The sequence below is a fragment of the Leucopleurus acutus genome (assembly GCF_964270905.1).
Source record: "Leucopleurus acutus genome assembly, chromosome: 12".
In the NCBI taxonomy this organism is placed as follows: domain Eukaryota; kingdom Metazoa; phylum Chordata; class Mammalia; order Artiodactyla; family Delphinidae; genus Leucopleurus; species Leucopleurus acutus.
In genome coordinates, this window is record NC_139154.1 from 3,347,155 (window position 1) to 3,370,970 (window position 23,816).

A 23,816-nucleotide genomic window follows, 5' to 3' on the forward strand; every position below is an offset into this window, starting at 1 on the left:
CTGAGGCTCAGTCTTCATAGATCAGACTCCAGGTAGAGGACAGCAGCTGGCTCTGTGAGGACGGCAGCTGGCTCTCTGAAGACAGCCTGAAGCTGGTCAGTGCACCACAGCTAGCTGGGACTTCTACTGCTGCCACCACTGCCACCAAGGATCCTGTGCACAAGCTCAGGTCACTACCCACACCCTCCTGGGAACCTGTGCAGCATGCCACTGCCAGAGTCCGTGATGCAGGGCCAAATTCCCTGGGAGAACACACAGCGTGCCAGAGGCTGTTGCAACTTCATGCTGACCTCTGCCGCAACAGGCATTCCCCGCATCAAAATTGTGACTACTGTACCTCTCCCTTTCCCCATCCTGAGTGAACAAGAGAGCCCTAATCAGCCGCTGTTTTAACACCCTGATGTCTGTGTGGGACACAGATGCTAGAGGGTGGCCTACATGCAGAGGTGGGGCCAAAACCAAAGCTAAACCCCAGGAGCTGTGCAAACAATGAAGAGAAAGAGAAATTTCTCTGTGCAGCCTCAGGAGCAGAGGACTAAATCCTCTCAGTCAGCTTGGTAAACCATGTATCTGTGGAAGACCTGAATAGACAACAACTGTTTCCAAAATTGAGGCTGTGGATTTTGGGGACAACTGTGGACTTGGGGTTTGCTTTCTGAATTTGATTTCTTTTTGGTTTTATGTTTTTCTTAGTTTCATTTTAGTGTTTATTTTCATTTGTGGGTTTGTCTATTGGTTTAGCTGCACTCTTGCTTTTCTATTTTTCCCTTTTTGGGAGTGTGTGTGTGTATGTTCTTTGTGTTTTGTCTGTTTAGTTTTGCTTTTACCATTTGCCTTGGGGTTCTGCCTGTTCATTTTTTTTTCTACATTTTCTTCCATGCCATGTGGCTGGCAGGGTCTTGGTGCTCCAGCCGGTTATCGGACCTGAGCCGCCAAAGTGGGAGAGCCAAGTCCAGAACACTGGACCACCAGAGACCTCCCGGCCCTACATAATATTAATCAACAAGAACTCTCCCAGAGATCTCCATTTCAACACTAAGACCCAGCTCCACCAAATGGCCAGCAAGTTCCAGTGCTGGACACCCCATGCCAAACAACTAGCAAGACAGTAACACAACCCCACCCAACAGCAGACAGGCTGCCTAAGTCATAGTAAGTTCACAGACACCCCAAAACACACCACCAGACATGGCCCTGCCTACCAGAAGGACAAGATCCTGCCTTACACACCAGATCACAGGAACCAGGAAGCCTACAGAAGCCAATGAAACAACCTCACCCACTGGGCACAGACACCAAAAACAATGGTAACTATAAACCTGCAACCTGTGAAAAGGAGACCCCAAACACAATAAGTTAAACAAAATGAGAAGACAGAGAAATATGCAGCAGATGAAAGAGCAAGGTAAAAACCCATGGACCAAACAAATGAAGACAAAACAGGTAGTCTACCTGAAAAAGAATTCAGAGTAATGATAGTAAAGATGATCCAAAATCTCAGAAACAGAATGGAGAAAATACAAGAAACATTTAACAAGGACCTACAAGAACTAAAGCACACACACACACACACACACACACACACACAAATTGATGAATAACACAATAAATGAAATTAAAAATACTCCAGAAGGAATCAATAGCAGAATAACTGAGGCAGAAGAATGGAGAAGTGATCTGGAAGATAGAATAGTGGAAATAACTGCCACAGAGCAGCATAAAGAAAAAAGAATGAAAAGAATCAAGGAGACTATCAGAGACTACTGGAACAACATTAAATGCACCAACATTAAAATTACAGGGGTCCCAGAAGAGGAAGAGAAAGAAAGGGTTCAAGAAAATATTTGAAGAGATTATAGTTGAAAACTTCCCAAACATGGGAAAAGAAATAGTTAATCAAGTCCATAAAGTGCAGAGAGTCCCATACAGGACAACCCAAAGAGAAACATGCCAAGACACATGTTAATCAAACTAACAAAAATAAAATACAAAGAAAAAATATTAAAAGCAACAAGGGAAAAGCAACAAATACCATACAAGGGATTCCCCATAAGTTAAGAGTTGATCTTTCAGAGAAACTCTGCAAGCCAGAAGGGAGTGACAGGACATATTTAAAGTGATGAAAGGGAAAAACCTACAACCAAGATTACTCTACTCAGCAAGGATCTCACTCAGATTTGACAGAGAAATTAAAACCTTACAGACAAGCAAAAGTTAAGAGAATTCAGCACAACCAAACCAGCATTACCACAAATGCTAAAGGAACTTCTCTAGGCAGGAATCGCAAGAGAAAGAAAAGACCTATGAAAACTAACCAAAAACAATTAAGAAACTGGTAATAGGAAGATACATATTGATAATTATCTTAAATGTAAATGGATTAAATGCTCCAACCAAAAGAAATAAACTGGTTGAATGGATGCAAAAACAAGATCCGTATACATGCTGTCTACAAGAGACCCACTGCAGACATAGTGACACATACAGACTGAAAGTGAGGGGATAGAAAAACATATTCGATGCAAATGGAAACCAAAAGAAAGCTGCAGTAGCAATATTCATGTCAGACAAAATACACTTTAAAACAAAAACAGTAACAAGAGAAAAAGAAGGACACTACATAGTGATCAAGGAGTCAATCCAAGAGGAAGATACAACTGTAAATATTTATGCACACAGCATAGGAGCACCTAAATACATAAGGCAAATGCTAACAGCCATAAAAGGGTAAATCAACAGTAACACAATCATAGTAGGGGACTTAAACAACCCAATGGACTTTCACCAATGGACAGATCATCAAAAATGTGTATAAATAAGGAAACACAAGCTTTAAATGACATATTAGACCAGATGGACTTAATTGATATTTATAGGACATTCCATCCCAAAACAACAGAGTGCACTTTCAAGTGCTCATGGAACATTCTCCATGATAGAGCATATCTTAGGTCACAAATCAAGCCTCGGTAAATTTAAGAAAATTGAAATCATATCAAGTATCTTTTCTGACTACAATGCTATGAGACTAGATATAAATTACAGGGAAAAAAACTGTGAAAAATACAACAGATGGAGGCTAAACAATACACTACTAAATATCCAAGAGATCACTGAAGAAATCAAAGAGGAAATCAAAAAATACCTTGAAACAACTGACAGTGAAAACTCTACTACCCAAACCTATGGGATGCAGCAAAACAAGCCCTAAGAGGGAAGTTAATAGTAGTACAATCCCAGGTCATGAAACAAGAAAAATCTCAAATAAACAACCTAACCTTACACCTAAAGCAATTAGAGAAAGAAGAACAAAAATAAATAAATAAAATAAATAAAACAACAAAAACAAAAGAGCAGAAGGAAAGAAATCATAAAGATCAGATCAGAAGTAAATGAAAAAGAAATGAAGGAAATGGTCACCTTATTTTTGATAAAGGAGGCAAGAATATACAATGGGGAAAAGACAGCCTCTTCAATAAGTGGTGCTGGGAAAACTGGACAGCTACATGGAAAAGAATGAAATTAGAACACTCCCTAGCACCATACACATAAATAAACTCAAAATGGATTAAAGACCTAAATGTAAGGCCAGACACTATAAATATCTTAGAGAAAAACATAGGCAGAACACTTTATGACATAAATCACAGCAAGAACCTTTTGACCCACACCCTAGAGAAATGGAAATAAAAAACAAAAATAAACAAATGGGACCTAATAAAACTTAAAAACTTTTGCACAACAAAGGAAAACATGAACAAAACGAAAAAACAACCTTCAGAATGGGAGAAAATATTTGAAAATGAAGCAATGGACAAAGGATTAATCTCCAAAATTTACAAGCAGCTCATGCAGCTGAACATCAAAAAAACAAACAACCCAATCCAAAAATGGGCAGAAGACCTAAATAGACATTTCTCCAAAGAATATATACAGATTGCCAGCAAACACATGAAAAGATGCTCAACATCACTAATCATTAGAGAAATGCAACTCAAAAGTACAATGAGGTATCACCTCACACCAGTCAGAATTGCCATCATCAAAATATCTACAAGCAATAAATGCTGGAGAGGGTTTTGAGAAAAGAGAATGCTCTTGCACTGTTCACGGGAAAGTAAATTGATACAGCCACAATGGAGATCAGTCTGGAAGTTCCTTAAAAAACTAAAAATATAACTACCATGTAACCCAATAATCCCACTGCTGGACATATATCCTGAGAAAACCATAATTCAAAAGAATCATGTACCACAATGTTCATTGCAGCTCTATTTACAATAGCCAGGTCATGGAGGCAACCAAAATGTCCATCGACATATGAATGGATAAAGAAGATGTGGTACATATATACAATGGAATATTACTCAGCCATAAAAAGAAATGAAATTGAGTCATTTGTAGTGAAGTGGATGGACCTAGAGACTGTCATACAGAGTGACATAAGTCAGAAAGGGAAAAATGGATACTGCATGTTAACACATATCTATGGAATCCAAATATAATGGTTCTGAGGAACCTAGGGGCAGGAAAGGAATAAAGACACAGACATAGAGAATGGAATTGAGGACACGGGAAGTGGGAAGTGTAAGCTGGGATGAAGTGAGAGAGTAACAATTGACATATATACGCTACCAAATGTAAAATAGATAGCTAGTAGGAAGCAGCCACATAGCACAGGGAGATCAGCTCGGTGCTTTGTGACCATCTAGAGGGGTGGCATAGGGAGAGTGGAAGGGAGATGCCAGAGGGAGGAGATATGGGGATATATGTATATGTATAGCTGATTCACTGTTATAAAGCAGAAACTAACTTACCATTGTAAAGCAATTGTACTCCAATAAAGATGTTTAAAAAAAATTAAAAGAAATGAAGGAAGCAATAACAAAGACCAATAAAACAAAAATCTGGTTCTTTGAGAGATAAACAAAACTGATAAACCATTAGTTAGACTCATTAGGAAAACAAAGAGAGAAGACTCAAATCAACAGAATTAGAAATGACACAGGAGAAGTAACAACTGACACTGCAGAAATGTAAAGACTCATGAGAGGCTACTACAAGCAACTATATGCCAATAAAATTAAAAACTTGGAAGAAATGGACAAATTCTTAGAAACGCACAACCTTCCAAGACTGAACCAGGAAGAAATAGAAAATATGAACAGACAAATCACAAGCGCTGAAATTGAAACTGTGATTAAAAACTTTGCAACAAACAAAAGGCCAGGACCAGATGGCTTCACAGGTGAATTCTATCATACATTTAGAGAAGAGCTAACACATGTCCTTCTCAAATTCTTCCACAATATAGCAGAGGGAGGAAGACTCCCAACTTCATTCTACAAGGTCACCATCACACTGATATCAAAACCAGCCAAAGTTTTCTCAAAGAAGGAAAACTACAGGCCAATATCAATGACGATCATAGATGAACAATCCTCAACACAATACTAGCAAACAGAATCCAACAGCACATTAAAAGGATCACACACCATGATGAAGTGGGGTTTATCCCAGGAATGCAAGGATTTTTTGATACATGCAAATCAATCATTGTGATATACCGTATTAACAAATTGAAAGATAAAATCCTTGTGATAATCTCAATAGATGCAGAAAAAGCTGTTGACAAAATTCAACACCACTTATGATTAAAACCCCCCAGAAAGTGGGAATAGAGGGACTCTACCTCAACGTAATAAAGTCCGTATATGAAAAACCCACAGCCACCATCATTTCAATGGTGAAAAACTGAAAACTTTTTCTCTAAGGTCAGGAAGAAGACAAGGGTACCCACCCTTACTACTGTTATTCAACATACCATTTGAAGTTTTAGCCATGGAAATCAGAGGGTTAAAGAAATAAAAGGAATCCAAATTGGAAAAGAAGAAGTAAAACTGTCACTGTTTGCAGATGACATGACACTATACATAGAGAATCCTAAAGATGCCACCAGGAAACTACTAGAGCTAATCAATGAATTTGGAAAAGTAGCAGGATACAAAATTAATGCATGGAAATCTCTTACATTCCTATACACTAAAAATGAAAAATCAGAAAAAGAAATTAAGGAAACCCTCCCATTTACCACTGCAACAAAAAGAATAAAACACCTAGGAACAAACTACCTAAGGAGACAAAAGACCTGTATGCAGAAAACTATAAGACACTGATGAAAGAAATCAGAGATCATAAAAATAGATGGAGAGACATACCATGTTCTTGGACGGGAAGAATCAACATTGTGATAATGACTATACTACACAAAGCAATCTACAGATTCAATGCAATCCCTATCAAATGACCAATGACATTTTTCACAGTACTAGAACAAAAAATTTTACAATTTGTATAGAAACAGAAAAGACCACAAATAGCAAAAGCAATCTTGAGAAAGAAAAATGGACCTGGAAGAATCAGGGTCCCTGACTTCAAACTATACTACAAAGCTACAGTAATCAAGACAGTATGGTAGTGGCACAAAAACAGAAATATAGATCAATGTAACAGGAGAGAAAGCCCAGAGATAAACCCACGCACATATCATCACCTTATCTTCGATGAAGGAGGCAAGAATATGCAATGGAGAAAAGACAGCCTCTTCAATAAATAGTGCTGGGAATCTGGAGAGCTACATGGAAAAGAATGAAATTAGAACAATTCTTAATACCATACACAAAAATAAACTCAAAATGGATTAAACTCCTAAATGTATAGGCCAGATAGTATAAACCTCTTAGAGGGCAACATAGGCAGAACACTCGATGACATAAATCACAGCAAGATCTTTTTTGACCCACCTCCTATACTAATGAAAAAAAAACCAAAAATAAATAAATGGAACCTAATGAAACTTAAAACCTTTTGCACAGCAAAGGAAACCATAAACAAGACAAAAAGACAAACCTCGGAATGAGAGAAAATATTTGCAAATGAAGCAACTGACAAAGGATTAGTCTCCAAAATATACAAGCAGGTCATGCAGCTCAATATCAAAAAAACAAACAACCCAATCCAAAAATGGGCAGAAGACCTAAATAGACATTTCTCCAAAGAAAATATACAGATTGCCAACAAACACATGAAAGGATACTCAACATCATTAATCATTAGAGAAATGCAACTCAAAAGTACAATGAGGTATCACCTCACACCAGTCAGAATGGCCATCATCAAAAAATCTAGAAACAATAAATGCTGGAGAGGGTGTGGAGAAAAGGGAACCCTCTGGTACTGTTGGTGGGAATGTAAATTGATACAGCCACTATGGAGAACAATATGGAGGTTCCTTAAAATACTGAAAATAGAACTACCATGTTACCCAGCAATCCCACTACTGGGCATATACCCTGAGAAAACCATAATTCAAAAAGAGTCATGTACCATAATGTTCATTGCAGCACTATTTACAATAACCAGGACATGGAAGCAACCAACATGTCCATCTACAGATGAATGGATAAAGAAGATGTGGCAAATATATACAATGGAATATAACTCAGCCATAAAAAGAAATGAAATTGAATTATTTGTAGTGAGGTTGATGGACCTATATTCTGTCATACAGAGCGAAGTAAGTCAGAAAGAGAAAAACAAATACCACATGCTAACACATATATAAGGAATCTAAAAAAAAAAAAAAGAGATTCTGATGAACCAAGTGGCAGGACACGAATAAAGATGCAGACATAGAAAATGGACTTGAGGACACGGGGAGGGTAAGGGAAGGGTAAGCTGGGATGACGTGAGAGTGTAGCGTTGACATGTATACAGTACCTAATGTAAAATAAATAGCTAGCGGGAGACAGCTACCTAGCACAGGGAGATCAGCTCAGTGTTTTGTGACCACCTAGAGGGGTAGGATAGGGAGAGTGAGAGGGAGGCTCAAGAGGGAAGAGGTATGGTGATATATATATACATATAGATGATTCACTTTGTTATACAGCAGAAAGTAACACAATACTCTAAAGCAACTGTACTCCAATAAAGATGTAAAAAAAAAATAGTGTAAAAATAAATAAATAAATAAAAATACTACTTCTGTGGATGTTAATATTCAGAATTTGTCTAATTAAATACTAAAATAACTGGCTAAAGACATGTTAAGGTCATAGAGACCTCCTTGTATTTAACTGAGAAAGTAAGTGTTGTTTGTGAATATTTTGGTATTAGTATTAGTCATAATAAACTAAGCTTTGCAGCAGTAACAAAGCCCATTCATTCTTGGTGGCTTGGCACAAGATTCCAAATACCAGAGTTGTTGGTTGTGTTCAGCAACCTGCTACTTCCTTAATGGTAACTCAGGAAGCCAGGATGTTTCCACAAGCCATGGAGAGAGGATGAAGAATTCCAACCTGTTTTTAACTGTCTCAGGCCACAAATAACAGATGACTTTCACTCACTTTTAAACTGAGCAGAACCCAATCATATGGTCCAAATTTAACCATAAGGGCTACTGAGAATTGTAGTTTTTCAGCTTTCCATAGGAAAGGAAAATGATGTGGTAAACACATAACATAGTCCCTACCACAGTACTCTAGGAAATATAGGAAGAACTAGGTGAGTTACCAAAGGCTTTAAAATATATAAACTTGAAAGGGAAAATTACTTCATCCATGAAGAAGCTAGTCAACATTTCATAAATTTCTACACAGAGAGTAGAGTATTTTGTTTAATTAGTTGATACAGCATTACAGATTTCCAAAAGCAAGCTTCCTTGGGCCATATATATGTTCATTAATTTGTTTTACCTACCAGGAGAAAGAGGACTTAAATATATAAATTTAGACATACAAGTTTACCAGTGAGGAATAAAGGGGAGAACCAGATGAGAATCATTCTTCTAAAAGGAGAAAAATATTGATTATGTAGTATTCTATAAAAAAGAGCATTACTAAGTGCTGTTGTCATAGAAATTTGTGTTAAATATTAGTCATATAACTTATGGGGCCCAGTAGGGGCCCAGAAGTCTTAGTAACCACAGACAATGCTTATTCCATCTGGGTTTTTGCTTTGGTTTGAATGTTGAGACTGATGACACCTCACACGCACCAAGAGGGTATGAAAAAGTTTATTACTGACATAATGAGACTTTCTGGAGAGAAAAGGGCAGGCTCCCAAGCTGGTTCAAAAATGGTCTTCAGAAAGCAGGGAAAGGAGAGTGGCTTGGGATTTATGGTAGCTACAGGGTGGGGCTGGGCTTAGGTCCCTGCATACAGGATGGGGCTTGCATGGTTTTAACTTCCCACTTGCTCCAAGCATTCAGGCTTTCTTATCAGTTAACCCAGGTGTAGGGGAGAAGGGCAAAGGGGAATGGTAAGAATTCAAAACTATCATCTGTCAAACATAAAAATGGTGTCAGACTTTATGACAGTTTTTCCGGACCTCATCTAGAGTGTTTCAGTCATAAATAAACAACATCTAATCCTACTCTTACTCAACATTTCAAATTGTGTGTGTGTTGGGGGAAGGATTATAAATATTAATAAGATATTGGAAAATTTAATTTTTGTGACCGGAAAAGTTTCCTTAAGCAAGTTATAGAAATTGTTACAAACATATATATTTAATATTAAAGGTAAAAATTATGAGACTACTCAAGTAATCATTCTGTTTCCGGCAGGCAGGGTCCTTGATATTCTTTGGGTTAAAAACCCACAATGGAATAAATATTGGAAAGTATTATGCAGCTAAAAAATTTAAAAGATCTGTATTCATAAATAGTATCTTCACACTGATTTCAAACATGGAAATTATACCATGGATTTGTTTTATTCTTTTATTTGCTAACAAATGTTTATTGTATACCTACTCTATGCCAGGCTCCAGAATCTTGGCAAATTTGAAAACACTGAATAGTTCATATTCAGTTTGAAATAAGTACTGTAGAAGTTCCCTAGTCGTTCAATATTTAATTTTGAGACTGGAAAGTTTGACAAATAATACATGTTTTGTTATACCTATCCCACCTGCCATAACTGCATACCAAATTAAAAATTAGTAGAAATTGATACTGACATAAATGAACTTCAGGATGTGTTTTCTCATCTCAAGTACTGAAAATAATCACACAGTTTGGGAATCTGGGGATATATATCATTTTGCCTGTAATGGAAAAATGTACAGCATCATTAGAATTTAGAAGGAACCAAAATGTCATTTAGTTCAAACTCCTAACTATTGCAAACCACTTTGTACACTATCCTAGCAGTTGGACATCAGATACCCACGTTAATACTACTAATAAGTTTTCACTACTTGCCAAGACAGGCATTTCTGTTATTTGTCAAAGCTGGTAAATTCTCTTCTTCAATGAAATCTATAATTCTTGTTATCCTGATGTTTTTCCAGGTAATCCTATTTTTTTTTTACATCTTTATTGGAGTATAATTGCTTTACAATGGTGCATTAGTTTCTGCTTTATAACAAAGTGAATCAGTTATACATATACCTATGTTCCCATATCTCTTCCCTCTTGCGTCTCCCTCCTCCCACCCTCCCTATCCCACCCCTCTAGGTGGTCACAAAGCACCGAGCTGATCTCTCTGTACTATGTGGCTGCTTCCCACTAGCTATCTATTTTATGTTTGGTAGTGTATATATCACCCTTACCATTCTTAATTTCAGATATATCTATTTTGCTAGTCCCTGAATTGCACTAGTTGAAAATTCTCAAGTTTTTTAAAGTCAACAAGTCCAAAAGAGAATTCATTATTTTCTACCACAAACCATGTCATCCCTTCTGTGGCTGCTATCTTAGATCATAATATCATAATATGTAACAATATGTTCTTAGTTGCTCAAATCAGGAATATGGGTATTATCCTCAGTACCTCCCATTGCCTCAATTTTTGCCTGCTCCCAATTGCATGGTCCTGCTGCTTCTACTTCCCAGAAAGCTCTCATGTGAAGTCCTAAAATGTCATAGAGCATAGGTGCTAACAGAGCCTCTCTCTTGAGGAGACTTTCTGGATTAGATTAATGCTTCTGTGACTTACTACCTTAACTTCTCCATTTCTTGCATTCTTATCTGTAAAATGAAGCTAACAATAGTGACTATATGTCAAAGAATTGTTGTGGGTCATTAAATACTATTATTGGAACAGTGCATGGTACACAGTAAGCACTTTATGAATCTTTACTATCCTCTCTATTGTTTTCTGCTCTTAACTCCCATTGGCATTTTCATAAGTCATTCATCATCTCTCAAGTGTCATATTGCAGTAGACTCCTAACTGATCTCCAAGGTTCTGGTCTGTCTCACTTCATCCAGTCTTCATACCAAAGCCAAAATATGTTTACTGTTCTTATTAGGATCCATTTATGACACCCTTGTTGCTGGAGTATAAATTCTAAACTCCTTAAGTTAAAGCCTAAACACAGCATAGCTGCCTTCACATTGCATGATCTGGTCTCTGATTACTTCTCTAACTTCACTTTATACCACCTATTTCCTCACTTACTGCATTCTGTTTCCTTGAACTATTCATGTTCTTCTTACCTCTGAGTACTGTTGCTGTCTTTTGAAAACACTTTCTGTCTTGCCAACCCTCAATGCGGTATTTCCACTCTTGCCAATTGTGTCACTCTAGTATGTGTGCCAATTCTATCCCATTCTTTATTATAGCACTTCTGACGTGGACCTGAAAATTGCCATCCAGATTTTTTGCATCTGGGAAAAGGAGCAAGCAATTTCCACTTTTTATATTACTATCATCTCAATCCTTAAAGACAGGAATGTTTTACCCTACCTGAATCTCTTCTTTATTCTAAGTTATCCAGTTTATTCCACAATACTGTTATGATTTCCAACATCCTGAGTCTACTCATCATACTCTATGTGAATTTCAAAGTGTAAGAAAACACAGTATATCAATTTTGTTCAAACCATGATAAAATATTGAGAACTGAGATACTCTGCTTGTGTAGAAATTGGTACTCCATGCATTGTTTGTATAATATACTCTGACTAAAAGCTCAAAATATTTACTTTTTTTTCTTTTCTTTCTTTGTGGCACGCGGGCCTCTCACTGCTGCGGCCTCTCCTGCTGCGGAGCACAGGCTCCGGAGGCACAGGCCCAGCAGTCATGGCCCACGGGCCCAGCCGCTCCACTGCATGCAGGATCCTCCTGGACCGGGGCACGAACCCGCGTCACTGCACCACCAGGGAAGCCCTCAAGATATTTACTTTTGATGATAAATTAGATAGCTCATTTTTAGAGTAGAATATCTTCCAGAAACTTACATTTTTAATGTGAGAATTTTATACCCACAGTAAATTCTTCTATTTCTCTTCCCTTCATTAGATAGCTCTTCATTAGGCACAAAACGTGTTCCTGAATGTACTCTGTGTAAAAGTAACTCTACAGGTCTCAATAACTGTTATTTCAATGAAGAATATTCCAAAATTCAATAACGTTTGGGAAATAATGGATTCAAGCACCTTCTTTACTATAGAAATTCTCAAAAATCTTAATATATCAATGAGCACTGAGAATTTCTGAGAGGGTGGATAAAACATACGGCTTTCCCTTAAGGTTACTTGACCTTGGAACACTTTTGTGCAAAGCACATCATGGGACTAATGTAAAACCAATTTGGGATTTTTTTTTTCCTAAGTGATAGATCTCTTTAAGAACTCTAAGATGATATATAAAACTTTCTTAATTACCTCATCTGATGACCTTAGTAAGATCTATATTAATACTTCATGTGGCCAAAACAAAGTAGACCTATATTATCCATAAATATATTTAGAGTTCATACTCACTCAGAACCCCAAATAAACTGCATTCCCCTCAAGAATTCTTCTTCTAGAATAAACTGGCTCTTTCCCATATATAAATAAATAAAGTGATTCAGTTGAATCATTCTAGTAGTTATCCTGAAGCTGATGTTTTGCTTGGTTTGGCTTGGTTTGGTTTCCTGTCTGCTATCAACTGAACTGCATTCCCACCAAATTTATATGTTGAAGTCCTGATCCCCCCAGTGAGACTGTATTTGGAGATGGGGTCTATAAGGAGGTAATTAGGTTTAAATGAGATAATGAGGGTGGAGCCCTGATCTGATAGGATTAGTGTATTTATAAGAGGAGACACTAAACAGTACTTTCTCTCTGCTGTGTGTACAATATCAAGAAGGTGGTTGTCTGCAAGCCAGGAAGACAGCTCTCACCCAAAAGCAAATCATGCTGGAGTCTTGATGTTGGGCTCTTCAGCCTTCAGAACCATGAGAAAATAAATTTTTGTTTAAGCCAAACAGTTTATGGTATTTTGTTATGGCAGCCTGAGCAGAGTAATCCATTGCCTGATTAATCCACACATTAGTCATCTTCCGTCAGATTTCCTCCATTATCTAAAATCAAGTGAGTGTCCTGCTAAAGGGGTAGAGCAAAACTCAATAATTTTGATAATATGAATATTTTTGACTCCAGGGAATACTCATCATATAGTTCTTTCATCATTTCCATTAGGGTAGCTTTTATAATGTGTACAAAATCTGAACTCATGTCTGATCTCCTTTTAATGCATTTTTATTCTTATATTATCTTCAAAAGCAAACAATAATGAGCATAGGAAATCTAAAATCCTTTTTAACACTGCAATTAATTCCTTGGATCTGCTAAGGAAGTGACTTAGATAAGATGAACCAAGGCCCATGTTTGGTCCTCTCACCTCCCCTTCTACCAGCAATCTTATTTCTTGTCTGAAGATAAACTCTAGCCCAGAAAACACAGATGAATAAATGACATCACCTGAGGCAAGTGACTGATCAGGAACTTGTCAACTCAGATAATAAAGGCTTCCCAAATTACTGTGTGCTTTTCTTGATTTATTATGATTTTCCAATGCCTTACACAGCAGAAACAATGGGCCTAATCTCCAACAAGGGAAGAGGGATGTCATATATGGAGAGATCTATTAATATTTTCCATTCACGATACCAGGTTCTTATCATATTCATTCTCATTTAATCCAGATGAATTTGACATTTGCTCTGTTACTAGAGAGATTAAAATATATTGTGTTCTTAATTTAAATAAAAGCCTCACTGAATCTCAGAAGTAAAGAGTACATTGTGTTATCTGTAAATGTGGAAATAGCTATTGCAAAGGTACATGCTTTCCTTGATGGGCAAAGTAAGAGCATTCTTTAAATCAACATTTACAAACTCAGTTCTATAGAACATTAGTTTTGAAGGGTTTTGTTAGGTAGTAAATTAAAGAAGGATATTGTGTTGGGACACATCTATTGTAGAAAACCCAGGGTTAAACCAAGTTAAATGGGTTTCTTGACCACAATATTTCTGATATCTTTAAATGTTTTAAGGCCTTGTGAATTTCATGTCATATGCAACATTTTATGAATTTAATTTGAACATAGGAACCTCTTTTGTTGTTGTGGTTGTTGCTGATGTTTATTTTTTGTTTCTTTGCTTTTATAGAAAGCATCTTCTGTTAGTGTTACACAGCATATTATAGAACATGCTCTGTACAGAAAGGTATAGGCCTCTCATGTTACGTGATTGCATAATGTTTCCACTTAAGTCAATTCTTATTTTAAAGATTCATTTAACATTAAATTCTAAGTAAATATGAAATATAAAGTTTGAGTCCTCACACAGAGTCATCAGCCTACAGGGATATAAATATCTATGCTGGTTTTCAAAATGTTGTCCTCATACCAGCAGCACTGGCACCACCTACTAGGAATGAATATTATCAGACCTCATCCCAGACTTAATGCATCAGACACGCTGAGGGTAAGGCCCACAAATTTGTTTTAAAAAGCCTTTCAGGTAATTGTCATACATACAACATTTGAGAACCTGAGAACCACTGATTTTGCATATTATAATCTAAACAGTGACTCAGACCTTAATCGAGTAGAATGGGCAGTTTTTTTGAAACTGGATTGTACCCTGGCCGTAGTACAAGCTCAACAATAGTAGACAGGGAATTGAGTAGCTAGCTAGCTAGCAAGGCATCATTTCAAGAGGATAGAGCACCTGACCAAGAGGTACTACAAACAGAAGTAAAGGCTGTAGCAGGGCACATTGGATGTTTGAGCAACTGAGGTCATTTAGAAATCAGCAAAGCAGGTTTGGTAACAAATGACTGGGATTCATAGGCAGAAATCAGGTGCCTAGTAATATGGGCAAGAAAAAGACATTGTTCAACCTTGGAGGAACCTGGATCCTAGAGATGTACCAAGGCAGGAGGAACTCAGAACTCCAGGGAACAAAACAGAAAGAGGGAAAAAAACAGAAGGCAGTTACAGAATTTTGTTATAGGAACAATGTCGAGGTCCTGACACTACATGCATGCACTTGGACTAAGTAAAATAAAAACTTACTTTCAATGATAGATAGCTGGAGTTTCTGAACTTAGACTGGTGATGCTGGTTATGTTCTTCTGATTTAAAGGCAATTCAAGGTTATATAACATGCAGTATGGCAAATATGCCTTTATGAGATGCCATGAGGCTTTAGAAATTAGAGAGGTACAGAGATGAGGAGCTTGACAAGGATCTAGGCTGGTCATTGCCGTGAAAGTCTTGGAAGCATCAGCTAAATAATCAATTACTAACACTATGTGGCTGTCATGGGCTTGTAGAGCAGAATGAATTTGCTTCTCTTTGCTTCTCTTCACTGTTTGATTATCTGTAATACTTTAATAGCTTCATCCAATGAATAGTCCTGCTTTCAGTGCTTCATTAAGCAAGGATATATGCTATGGATTGCACAAATTTCAATATTCTGTTTATTATTCTTGTAGATGTCTCCTTGCTGATATAACACTGATACTGAATTCCAGGTGTGGTTTGACTAGTAAAGCTTAGATTCAAGCAATAACATTCTCTATTTTGGACATCTCTATGACTTGTTTTCTTTGGTGGTCTTGTTGCAATTCACATGTATTGATTGCTCAAAAAACACAAGGGTTTACAGATTGGGATACTACATTTTCTCTCCTTTCTCAGTTTCATGACATGGATCACTTTGTAGTGTAGATCTACCACAACTTCACTCAAGCTACTGGCAAAAGTGTGGCATGAAGGCCAATGGCAGGTGACAGGGGCATCCTCCTAGAGGTCTCCTTCCCCTCACACTGTCTTATTATTGAGTGAAATTATTTGAAATATTATGACTTAGTCTATTTTTAATTTTCAAAGTACTTGGGTTTTTGGCATTCTGCAAATGATGACTCATCATTTACATCTTTAGTCTCAGAAGGTCATATATGAAATATTGTGAGAAGAGCTACAATAGAATGAAAATTTAAACATATACATATATATATATACACAATATTTATACTTTCTGATTTTATGTATTTCTTTATTGCATAATACAATAAGTAAAAGCAAACTCAGCATTACTAAGAATATTTATGCAAAATGTAATCAGAATGTTTGAATACTTGACCCTTCTAGTCTGTATGTATCACATTCATAATTCCATTTAGGCATGGTTTTCATGTCCTTGCTCTATAAATACTCCATGATACTCCTCAACCTGCATAGCTTTCAGAGGTTCAATAAATGTTATAGTATAAAATCAAATTACTAATCAGGATGGTCTTCAAATAAAGCATAACTTATTTTAGGGCTCTTTAACATTTTAACCTGAAAAATAAGTAAAATCAAAATAATTCCTGACTTTTAGAAGACAGTAAAAAAAAACCTTATGTTAGCTATAAGTAGAGAAAAAAAATCAAAACGTCTCTAGAGGTGTGATATATTTCTTCCACTGTATGCTAGGAAAATACTAAGTGTGTCGTTTGACTCACTGAATGGCACCTTTTAGTGGGGCCACAATTCTAAATTTAAAACTCTCTTCCATGTTGAGGGAGAAGGGGGAATCTAGAGCAATCAGTTGGCATAGCACTTGAATGAACCAGAAATGGTGATGAAAGTGACCTGAGGGGACAAGTTTGCACGATATCATTGAGGAGTCCAGACAATAATTTAGTCTGAATGGTGACTAACAGAAACCTTGCATCCTCCTTGTTTACACCAGGCTTTCAGCACAGATATGACTGACTTTTGTATTTAAAGGATGAATAATCTAATATTTGGTTCTTAAGTCATCTGCTGAAATATCACTAATTTTTTCAAGAAGCTGTTTTCTCTAAAATTTTACTTGATCTCTCATACAATATCAAGCTTGAATTTTTCAATTAAGAACTTTTCTAAGCCTACTTAAGCAAAGATGATTTTTAGGTTTTTTGGTTTGTTGGGTTGGTTGGCTGGTTTGTTTTTCTGTTTAATCATCAATAGAGTTCTAAAGCTCAGTATAACTTGTTCTGGCATATGTAAATGATAGTTTAAAAATATTTGAAAATTTTCCTATTCAGAGGGTATAGCATTGTCATAATGTCTGTTTTGTTAGCAGTTCAGTATTCCACATTAGACTTGAGGAAACAGTTGGTCAAATATGGCAGTTTTAAATAACATGAAGAATATTATCAATTTAGAACTCTCTTTTGTTTACAAGAAACAGAAATAAATAAACAAAATAAATTGTTGATTTAAGCCAAACTTGGTCAAGAATTTTCAGGTATGACCTCTAGTAAATCACCTCAGGCAGGGGTGGGGTGGCAGATGGGATATATGGGTGATGTTGGATAAATGGAGAAGGTGAGAAGGGTTAAGAGAATCCTTGTAATTAGGGCAGGCACTCCAAAATGTTCTGCTACAAATCTGTTAAATAATTATTAAATTAAAAAATCAAAATGCCAAAGAACTATCTTTAATTTTTAAGCTCATAGTCAATTTATTCTACTTGAATAGATAGGAAACATGGCCAGATATAATATAATCCAAATTTATAAATGTTAACAGGAAGGTTACAAGAATCTGAGAAAAACAGCCTGTGTTCCAATGTGAAAAACTTCCTTTGATTTAATTTTCTTTAATATGACATAATTTTTTAATCAATTAAGATAGAATTTAACTTCAAATCTAATTTAAAATTGTAGTAAGAATGACTTTGAGAAAAAAAATTCTTATACTCTATGCTTGTTTACTTTGATGTGAAAGTAATTGACAAAGCTCTTTTATTATTATTTTAGGAGAATTTGGAATTAAACGGATGCCAGCTACCTATTTAGTTCTTCAGAAAACCCACTAGTACCCCCACATACTAGCACCATTCAGAATGCAAAATCTCACTTAATAAAGGATGACAGAGACTATATAATTTCAATTTGTTTTAAAAATATCAAATCAGACCAGTGGTTAGATCAGGATAACATCCATAGTGAAGCAGAGAATTGATGAGATATAGCATCACAGAACCAAGGAAGTCAAGTGAAAATGGTTCAAGTGATGTGTGCATAGGTATTTCCTTTGTTAAAAAAAAAGGGTGATCACTATGCTTTTTTCAGATTAGTAATCAATTTCCACACAGTTCTTGCTCTCCTAGAAGATCATTCAACCTCTAACCCTTTCAAGGACACTTACTTTTTTCTCATATTGTTATTTAATTCTATTTGAGTTACATCATGTCTCCAGAAGTAATTATGAATCCAGTTAGTGCATAAGATATCTCATACTTCTTTTTTTCAGGACTTCCTTACCTGAGGGTGGAACATACAGAAGGCACTTGATAGATACCAACATATTCTTCTTAAATTACTCTGATATAGACTAGAAAGATTCTATAATATAGAGACAAAGCACTCAACATTAGGTGGGCTGTGGTGTACCAACTGCAAAATAATATGTTTACTTTTCCAACATTTTTTTCTTTTATTGATAAAAATTACACAAAAGTTAACTGATAATTTAAAAACCAAGGTTACACATTATCTTGTGTTTAGAAATTTGTAGCTTGGCAGTTTCATTCATTGACCACATGGCCTTTGTTCTTCATATACCCCTAGTCCAGGTGAGAATATTTCAGATTGTCTTCTCATTTGGAGATCTTCACATGTCTTTTTATTCACTTCTCACATAGTGAAAGCTCACAGTGAGGACTGCCAGTAGGAAAAAAAAAAATCAAAACTCACTTTGTATACAATGTGCCTTGAAGGATCATTTGCCTAGATTTTGATTCCAGTGGCTTTGTCAAACTTTGTGGTCAACTTTATTTCTTTGTGGTCTGTGGTACACCAAATCTTCTTTTGGTACAACATAAGTTTGAGCACCCATGTTGAGAATTGGAAACAGAATTGCTTGATCAGGAAAAAAATTAAAATAAAACAAACCAAACATGAACAAATGACATTTTTAAAAGAAAAATGAAATAAAAGCAATTTTAATAATCTGTTACACACACCTAACAAGGAAAACTGTATTGTTTCCCCAACTTCCCACCCACACCTGGTTTGATGCTCCCCCCCACCCCCCACCCCCTGTGGTTCTCCAGCCCAGGAACCATGCAGTGTAGAAAAAGCAAAATATACAAACAAACCCATAGGTAGCTAAGGTGAAATATATTTTTATAAGAACTTGACACTTTTACTATTTACATCCAGGAACATTTCTGTTTGTATGTTTTAAAGCAAAGAGAATTCTGTAGTTCTCCTGGTTATGCTGCAGGTGCATCCATTGCCCTCTTTAAGCAGTTTTTCATTTGTTTGTTTCCTGTCGTCTATGTCATAAATGTCTTAGGAACGATGAGCGAGCTGGGTTGCGTGATTTGGACACCCATTCTCCTTTAAAATGAAGTCCCTCCTTCCCCGCGTCGAGTTCCGCAATGAGGAGTTAGTTGCCTTTCACGTTAGTTTGTTATTCTCTCAAGGTAAATGGCTGGGGCTGCAGACCTGGCTATGGTGGTGATGAAGCTGTGGTCGGGCCCGAGCTCCAGGCTGGGAGTTTCGTCCTGCTCGAGAGACATTGCTTCGTAGCCCTTGTTGACATGGAGTGGCTGGTGAGCCTGGCAGTACCTGATCACTGGCTGGTCGTAGCTATAATATGGCAAGGGCTTCACGTGGTGTAGGATCTGGTTATGAGAAAGAAAGATACTTATTATAAAAATGCTTTGGATGAGAAGATGACACTCATAGGATTGTATTTTGTTCTCTTTCATGGTGTTTTAAGTCATCAATTGCTGATCCAACTATTAATAAACATTAAACAAAATAACACTTGTTAGTATGTAACTCTGTATTGTTTTGTCCATTATATATCATTTTATGTACAAAGCATATATATACCTTGTATATGAAATCATATATAAAGACTTTACTGTGTGTGTCCTATCATCTGTCCATCCATCATTTATCATCTATCAACATAGCAGAAAGTTAGAAACAACCTAAATTCCCATCAAAATTTAACATAATTAGGTTATGTTAAATAATGTTAACATATATTATGTACATGTACATTTGAATGCAGATAATACAAAGATTGGGGAATATCAACCTGTGTAATACGGTAAGACATGATATTAAGTTAAAAACTTAAGTTGTAAAGAATGTAGAGTAGGATCCATTTTGTGTGAATAAAACTGTGAACATATAGATAGATTTTTTTTTACTTTCAAAAATATCTTTATAAATCATTGAAATCTTTATTGTGGGCATATATAAATTTTATTTAATGTTTTTTTAAATTACAGTTTCTCACAGATTATTACTAACAATTCTATAATTTCTGAACAAAAGTACTCTAGAATCATGAAAGTGGGCACATCTTTGCATTCATAATAGTAATGCTGTTGATTTTAAGCTAATAAGCTAAAATGTGTCTAATGTTAGAATAATAAACCTGAATAATGGTCTATAGAAATCTCTTTAATAGGAAATGTTGAAAATGTTAAAATTATAGTAATTTTTATTCTCTGTACAGCTTTTTATTATACCACACATTTCTGATAAAGAAAAATGTCTCAAAACTAGAAAAAGGAAAATGATGATTGCTTAATTCTTGCTTTCACGCTACAGCATTTCTCAAAACTCACTAGATCCAATATGACTCTTGATAACAGTCCACAAATGATAAAATTGCAAACCCTTCACTGTCCTGTAAGGTTAGAGGTAGGGGTGACGTAAACCATTGTCCCTTGGCTCCAGCCCCAGTTCTGTAGTTGGCTTTATGATTCTGGGCAGGGGCTTTGCATACCACATTTCTGTTTGACCTGCTGCTCCCTGTTAGACTTTGCCAGTGGGGTCCACTGGAGGGAGATGGCAGGACTAGAGAAGATAGAAGGACTGCTTGCTCCTATGGTGGGCTTCCTCTCTGCTTTTTCCTGCTCCAGATATTTACCCCAACAACACTTCTTCATTCTGGCTGCAGCAGTGCCTTTCCATAACAGCAGGTGATTCTGGTTTGTAATCTTTTCAACATTTGCATTTCCGACATTTGATCTCATCATGTCCCCCACAGAGACTCTAGCACCAGGGAAATATGAGGTTCATCTCCGCAAAGCTCCTCCTCCAAGTGTTTGATTTTTTAATGATGAAGATTTAACATCTTCCTTTAGTTCCTTAATTCTATAGGTGGTAAGAGTGGCAGTATTTCCTGAAGTTGCTGTCTATGTTATACTATGACACTGTCTTTTAGCCTTTGCATGAACTTAGCAAAAATTCTGTATTTACTTAGCACTACTTTATAAAATTCTTTGTGAAAATCCCTGATAGGTTGTCTGTCTCCTGACTCGACTATATCTGGCTCTTTCTGTAGGTTAAACTGCAGAAATTGATAAGTTGTTAACTGTGGCTTAATTGTTCTGTAGGAAGTTAACTAGTCATATCTCACTTAGCAACCTTATTTTCAGAATTCATTCCTCCAATTACTATATAAATACCTCAAATGCTCTTTAAACTAGGTCTTGTGTTTTCATCCTGATATCCTCATTAATGTGTTGAATAAAATTATGACACAAATTCACTGTATGTTTGTATGAGAAATATGTTTTTAACACCTCTATACTTATTAAGATAAAAGTCACCTCCTCACATTTTTAAAGATATAGATCAAAGCAATGTTTTCTATGGCAGATCACAACTCATTAGTGAGTTATAAAATCAATTTAGTGAATCCAGATAAACATTTAAAAAATAGAATTAGAATAGAAAGTATCAGAGTATGTCATATGAGTAAAGGTAAGTTGTTTCATAAAAGTTTTGTTTCACATTTGTGTGTACATATGAGTATGTGTCTACTGAATCATACTGTGATTTTTTTTAAAAATTGGGAATCACAATAAAAGATGCTTTTTAAAAATAATCAGAAAACATATTCAGATTACAGATTATTATAGTATGATTAGCAATAGCCTGAATAAATTTCCATCCTGCTTTAAATTATTCTTTTTGTCCTAACTCATAATTCACTGTTTTTCTCAATGAATGAGAAAATTAAACTAATATATATTGCTTTGTTTCTATGATGGGGCACATTTACTTCTAATTAAAAGCAAACACTATTTTCAGCAAGTCTTTTAAGAAATATTGAGGAAGAGGTAACTTCTTTATATTTTGATATAACCTGAATATACAATTCCATTCTCAAAAAAATCTGAAAGAAATACATACTAGGTCCAAGTTGGGATTTATACAGATATTTTTTTAGACATTAGACATTAATTTCTCTGCTCATAGTGGAAGCAAGGAACAAATTATAAGACAACATGGCCAAATTACCAAATATAAAGTTAGGTCTTCCCCAAATCAATAGATTTTTTTTTTCTTCTTCTTACTCATATAGGCCTGTTTGTCAGCAAGTTCTATTTTAGGAAACCTCATTGCATTTTGAAGTGTGTTGGATAGGTTGAGATATCTGTGATTGGTGTCATGGGTCACCAAAACTCTGAAAAAGAGTAGAAATCAAATCATATTATTCTGACATTTCAGCAGGAAGAATTCTATGAAGAAGACCTCCTTGGGCTTCCCTGATGGTGCAGTGGTTGAGGGCCCACCTGCCAATGCAGGGGTCACAGATTCAGACCCTGATCCGGGATGATCCCACATGCCGCAGAGCAGCTGGGCCCGTGAACCACGGCTGCTGAGCCTGCGCTCTGGAGCCCATGAGCCTCAGCTGCTGAGCCCGCGTGCTACAACTGCTGAAGCCTGCATGCCTGGAGCCCGTGCCCTGCAACAAGGGAGGCCACCGTGGTGAGAGGCCCACACACCGTGGTGAGGAGTGGCCTCTGCTCGTTGCAGCTGGAGGGGGCCCACGAGCAGCAACGAAGACCCAACACAGCCAAAAATAAATAAAATAAATAAACATTAAAAAATGAAAAAGAAGACCTCCTTACGAGTTACATAGTCCACTCTTACTTTTGTTGTTGTTGTTGATAGGTGAAATAGTATTACTTGAAAATATAAAAAAACTTTCACTGAATCATTTCCAATGACAGCAACATTCATAGAACATTTTTTGCACACTTTCATTTAGAGGAATGACTCATTATCTCCAAATTAACCAAATACCAAAAGACATCAAAATAAACATTAAGCATGGATTGTGATTTTGTTCACCACCTTGTATCCTCATGGATAGTCTTTCTCCAGTCATTGCAGTGAGAAGACACTTGAATCTACAAACATGTATGAGCAGAGAATGTGAGAATAAGACAGGGTCTTAAAGACCCTTCTGAAAACTAGGTTAATCTACGGATGAAAACCATTAGCTCATTTGTGAACATGGTTGAATTTCCAGTATAAAATAAAATCCCTAAAGTTGAACTATAATAGGAAAGAGCAATCCCATATCTAAGATACCGTGGTATTTGTCTTCAAACGTGTCAAGGGACTTCCATTAATTTCAGAGGCTTAGGTTTACATATTGCATCACTTCTGAACTCAGAAAATTCATTTTGCTGTTACAGTTGTACCAGTTTATTTTTATGTCAATGAACAA

General features: G+C 36.3%; 1 protein-coding gene across 1 annotated transcript in view; it reads right to left on the minus strand.

The window, feature by feature from the left end:
• Nucleotides 1-19,728: 19,728 nt before the first annotated feature.
• The window catches only part of LRRTM4 (leucine rich repeat transmembrane neuronal 4), a gene marked incomplete at both ends in the record, with an annotated part of 840,840 nt that continues 836,752 nt past the window's right edge, over nucleotides 19,729-23,816 (minus strand). Inside the window, one exon of the mRNA XM_082851723.1 lies at nucleotides 19,729-19,950. Within this exon, the coding sequence (XP_082707849.1) occupies nucleotides 19,729-19,950 (222 nt within the window). The remainder of the gene's footprint in view (nucleotides 19,951-23,816) is intronic.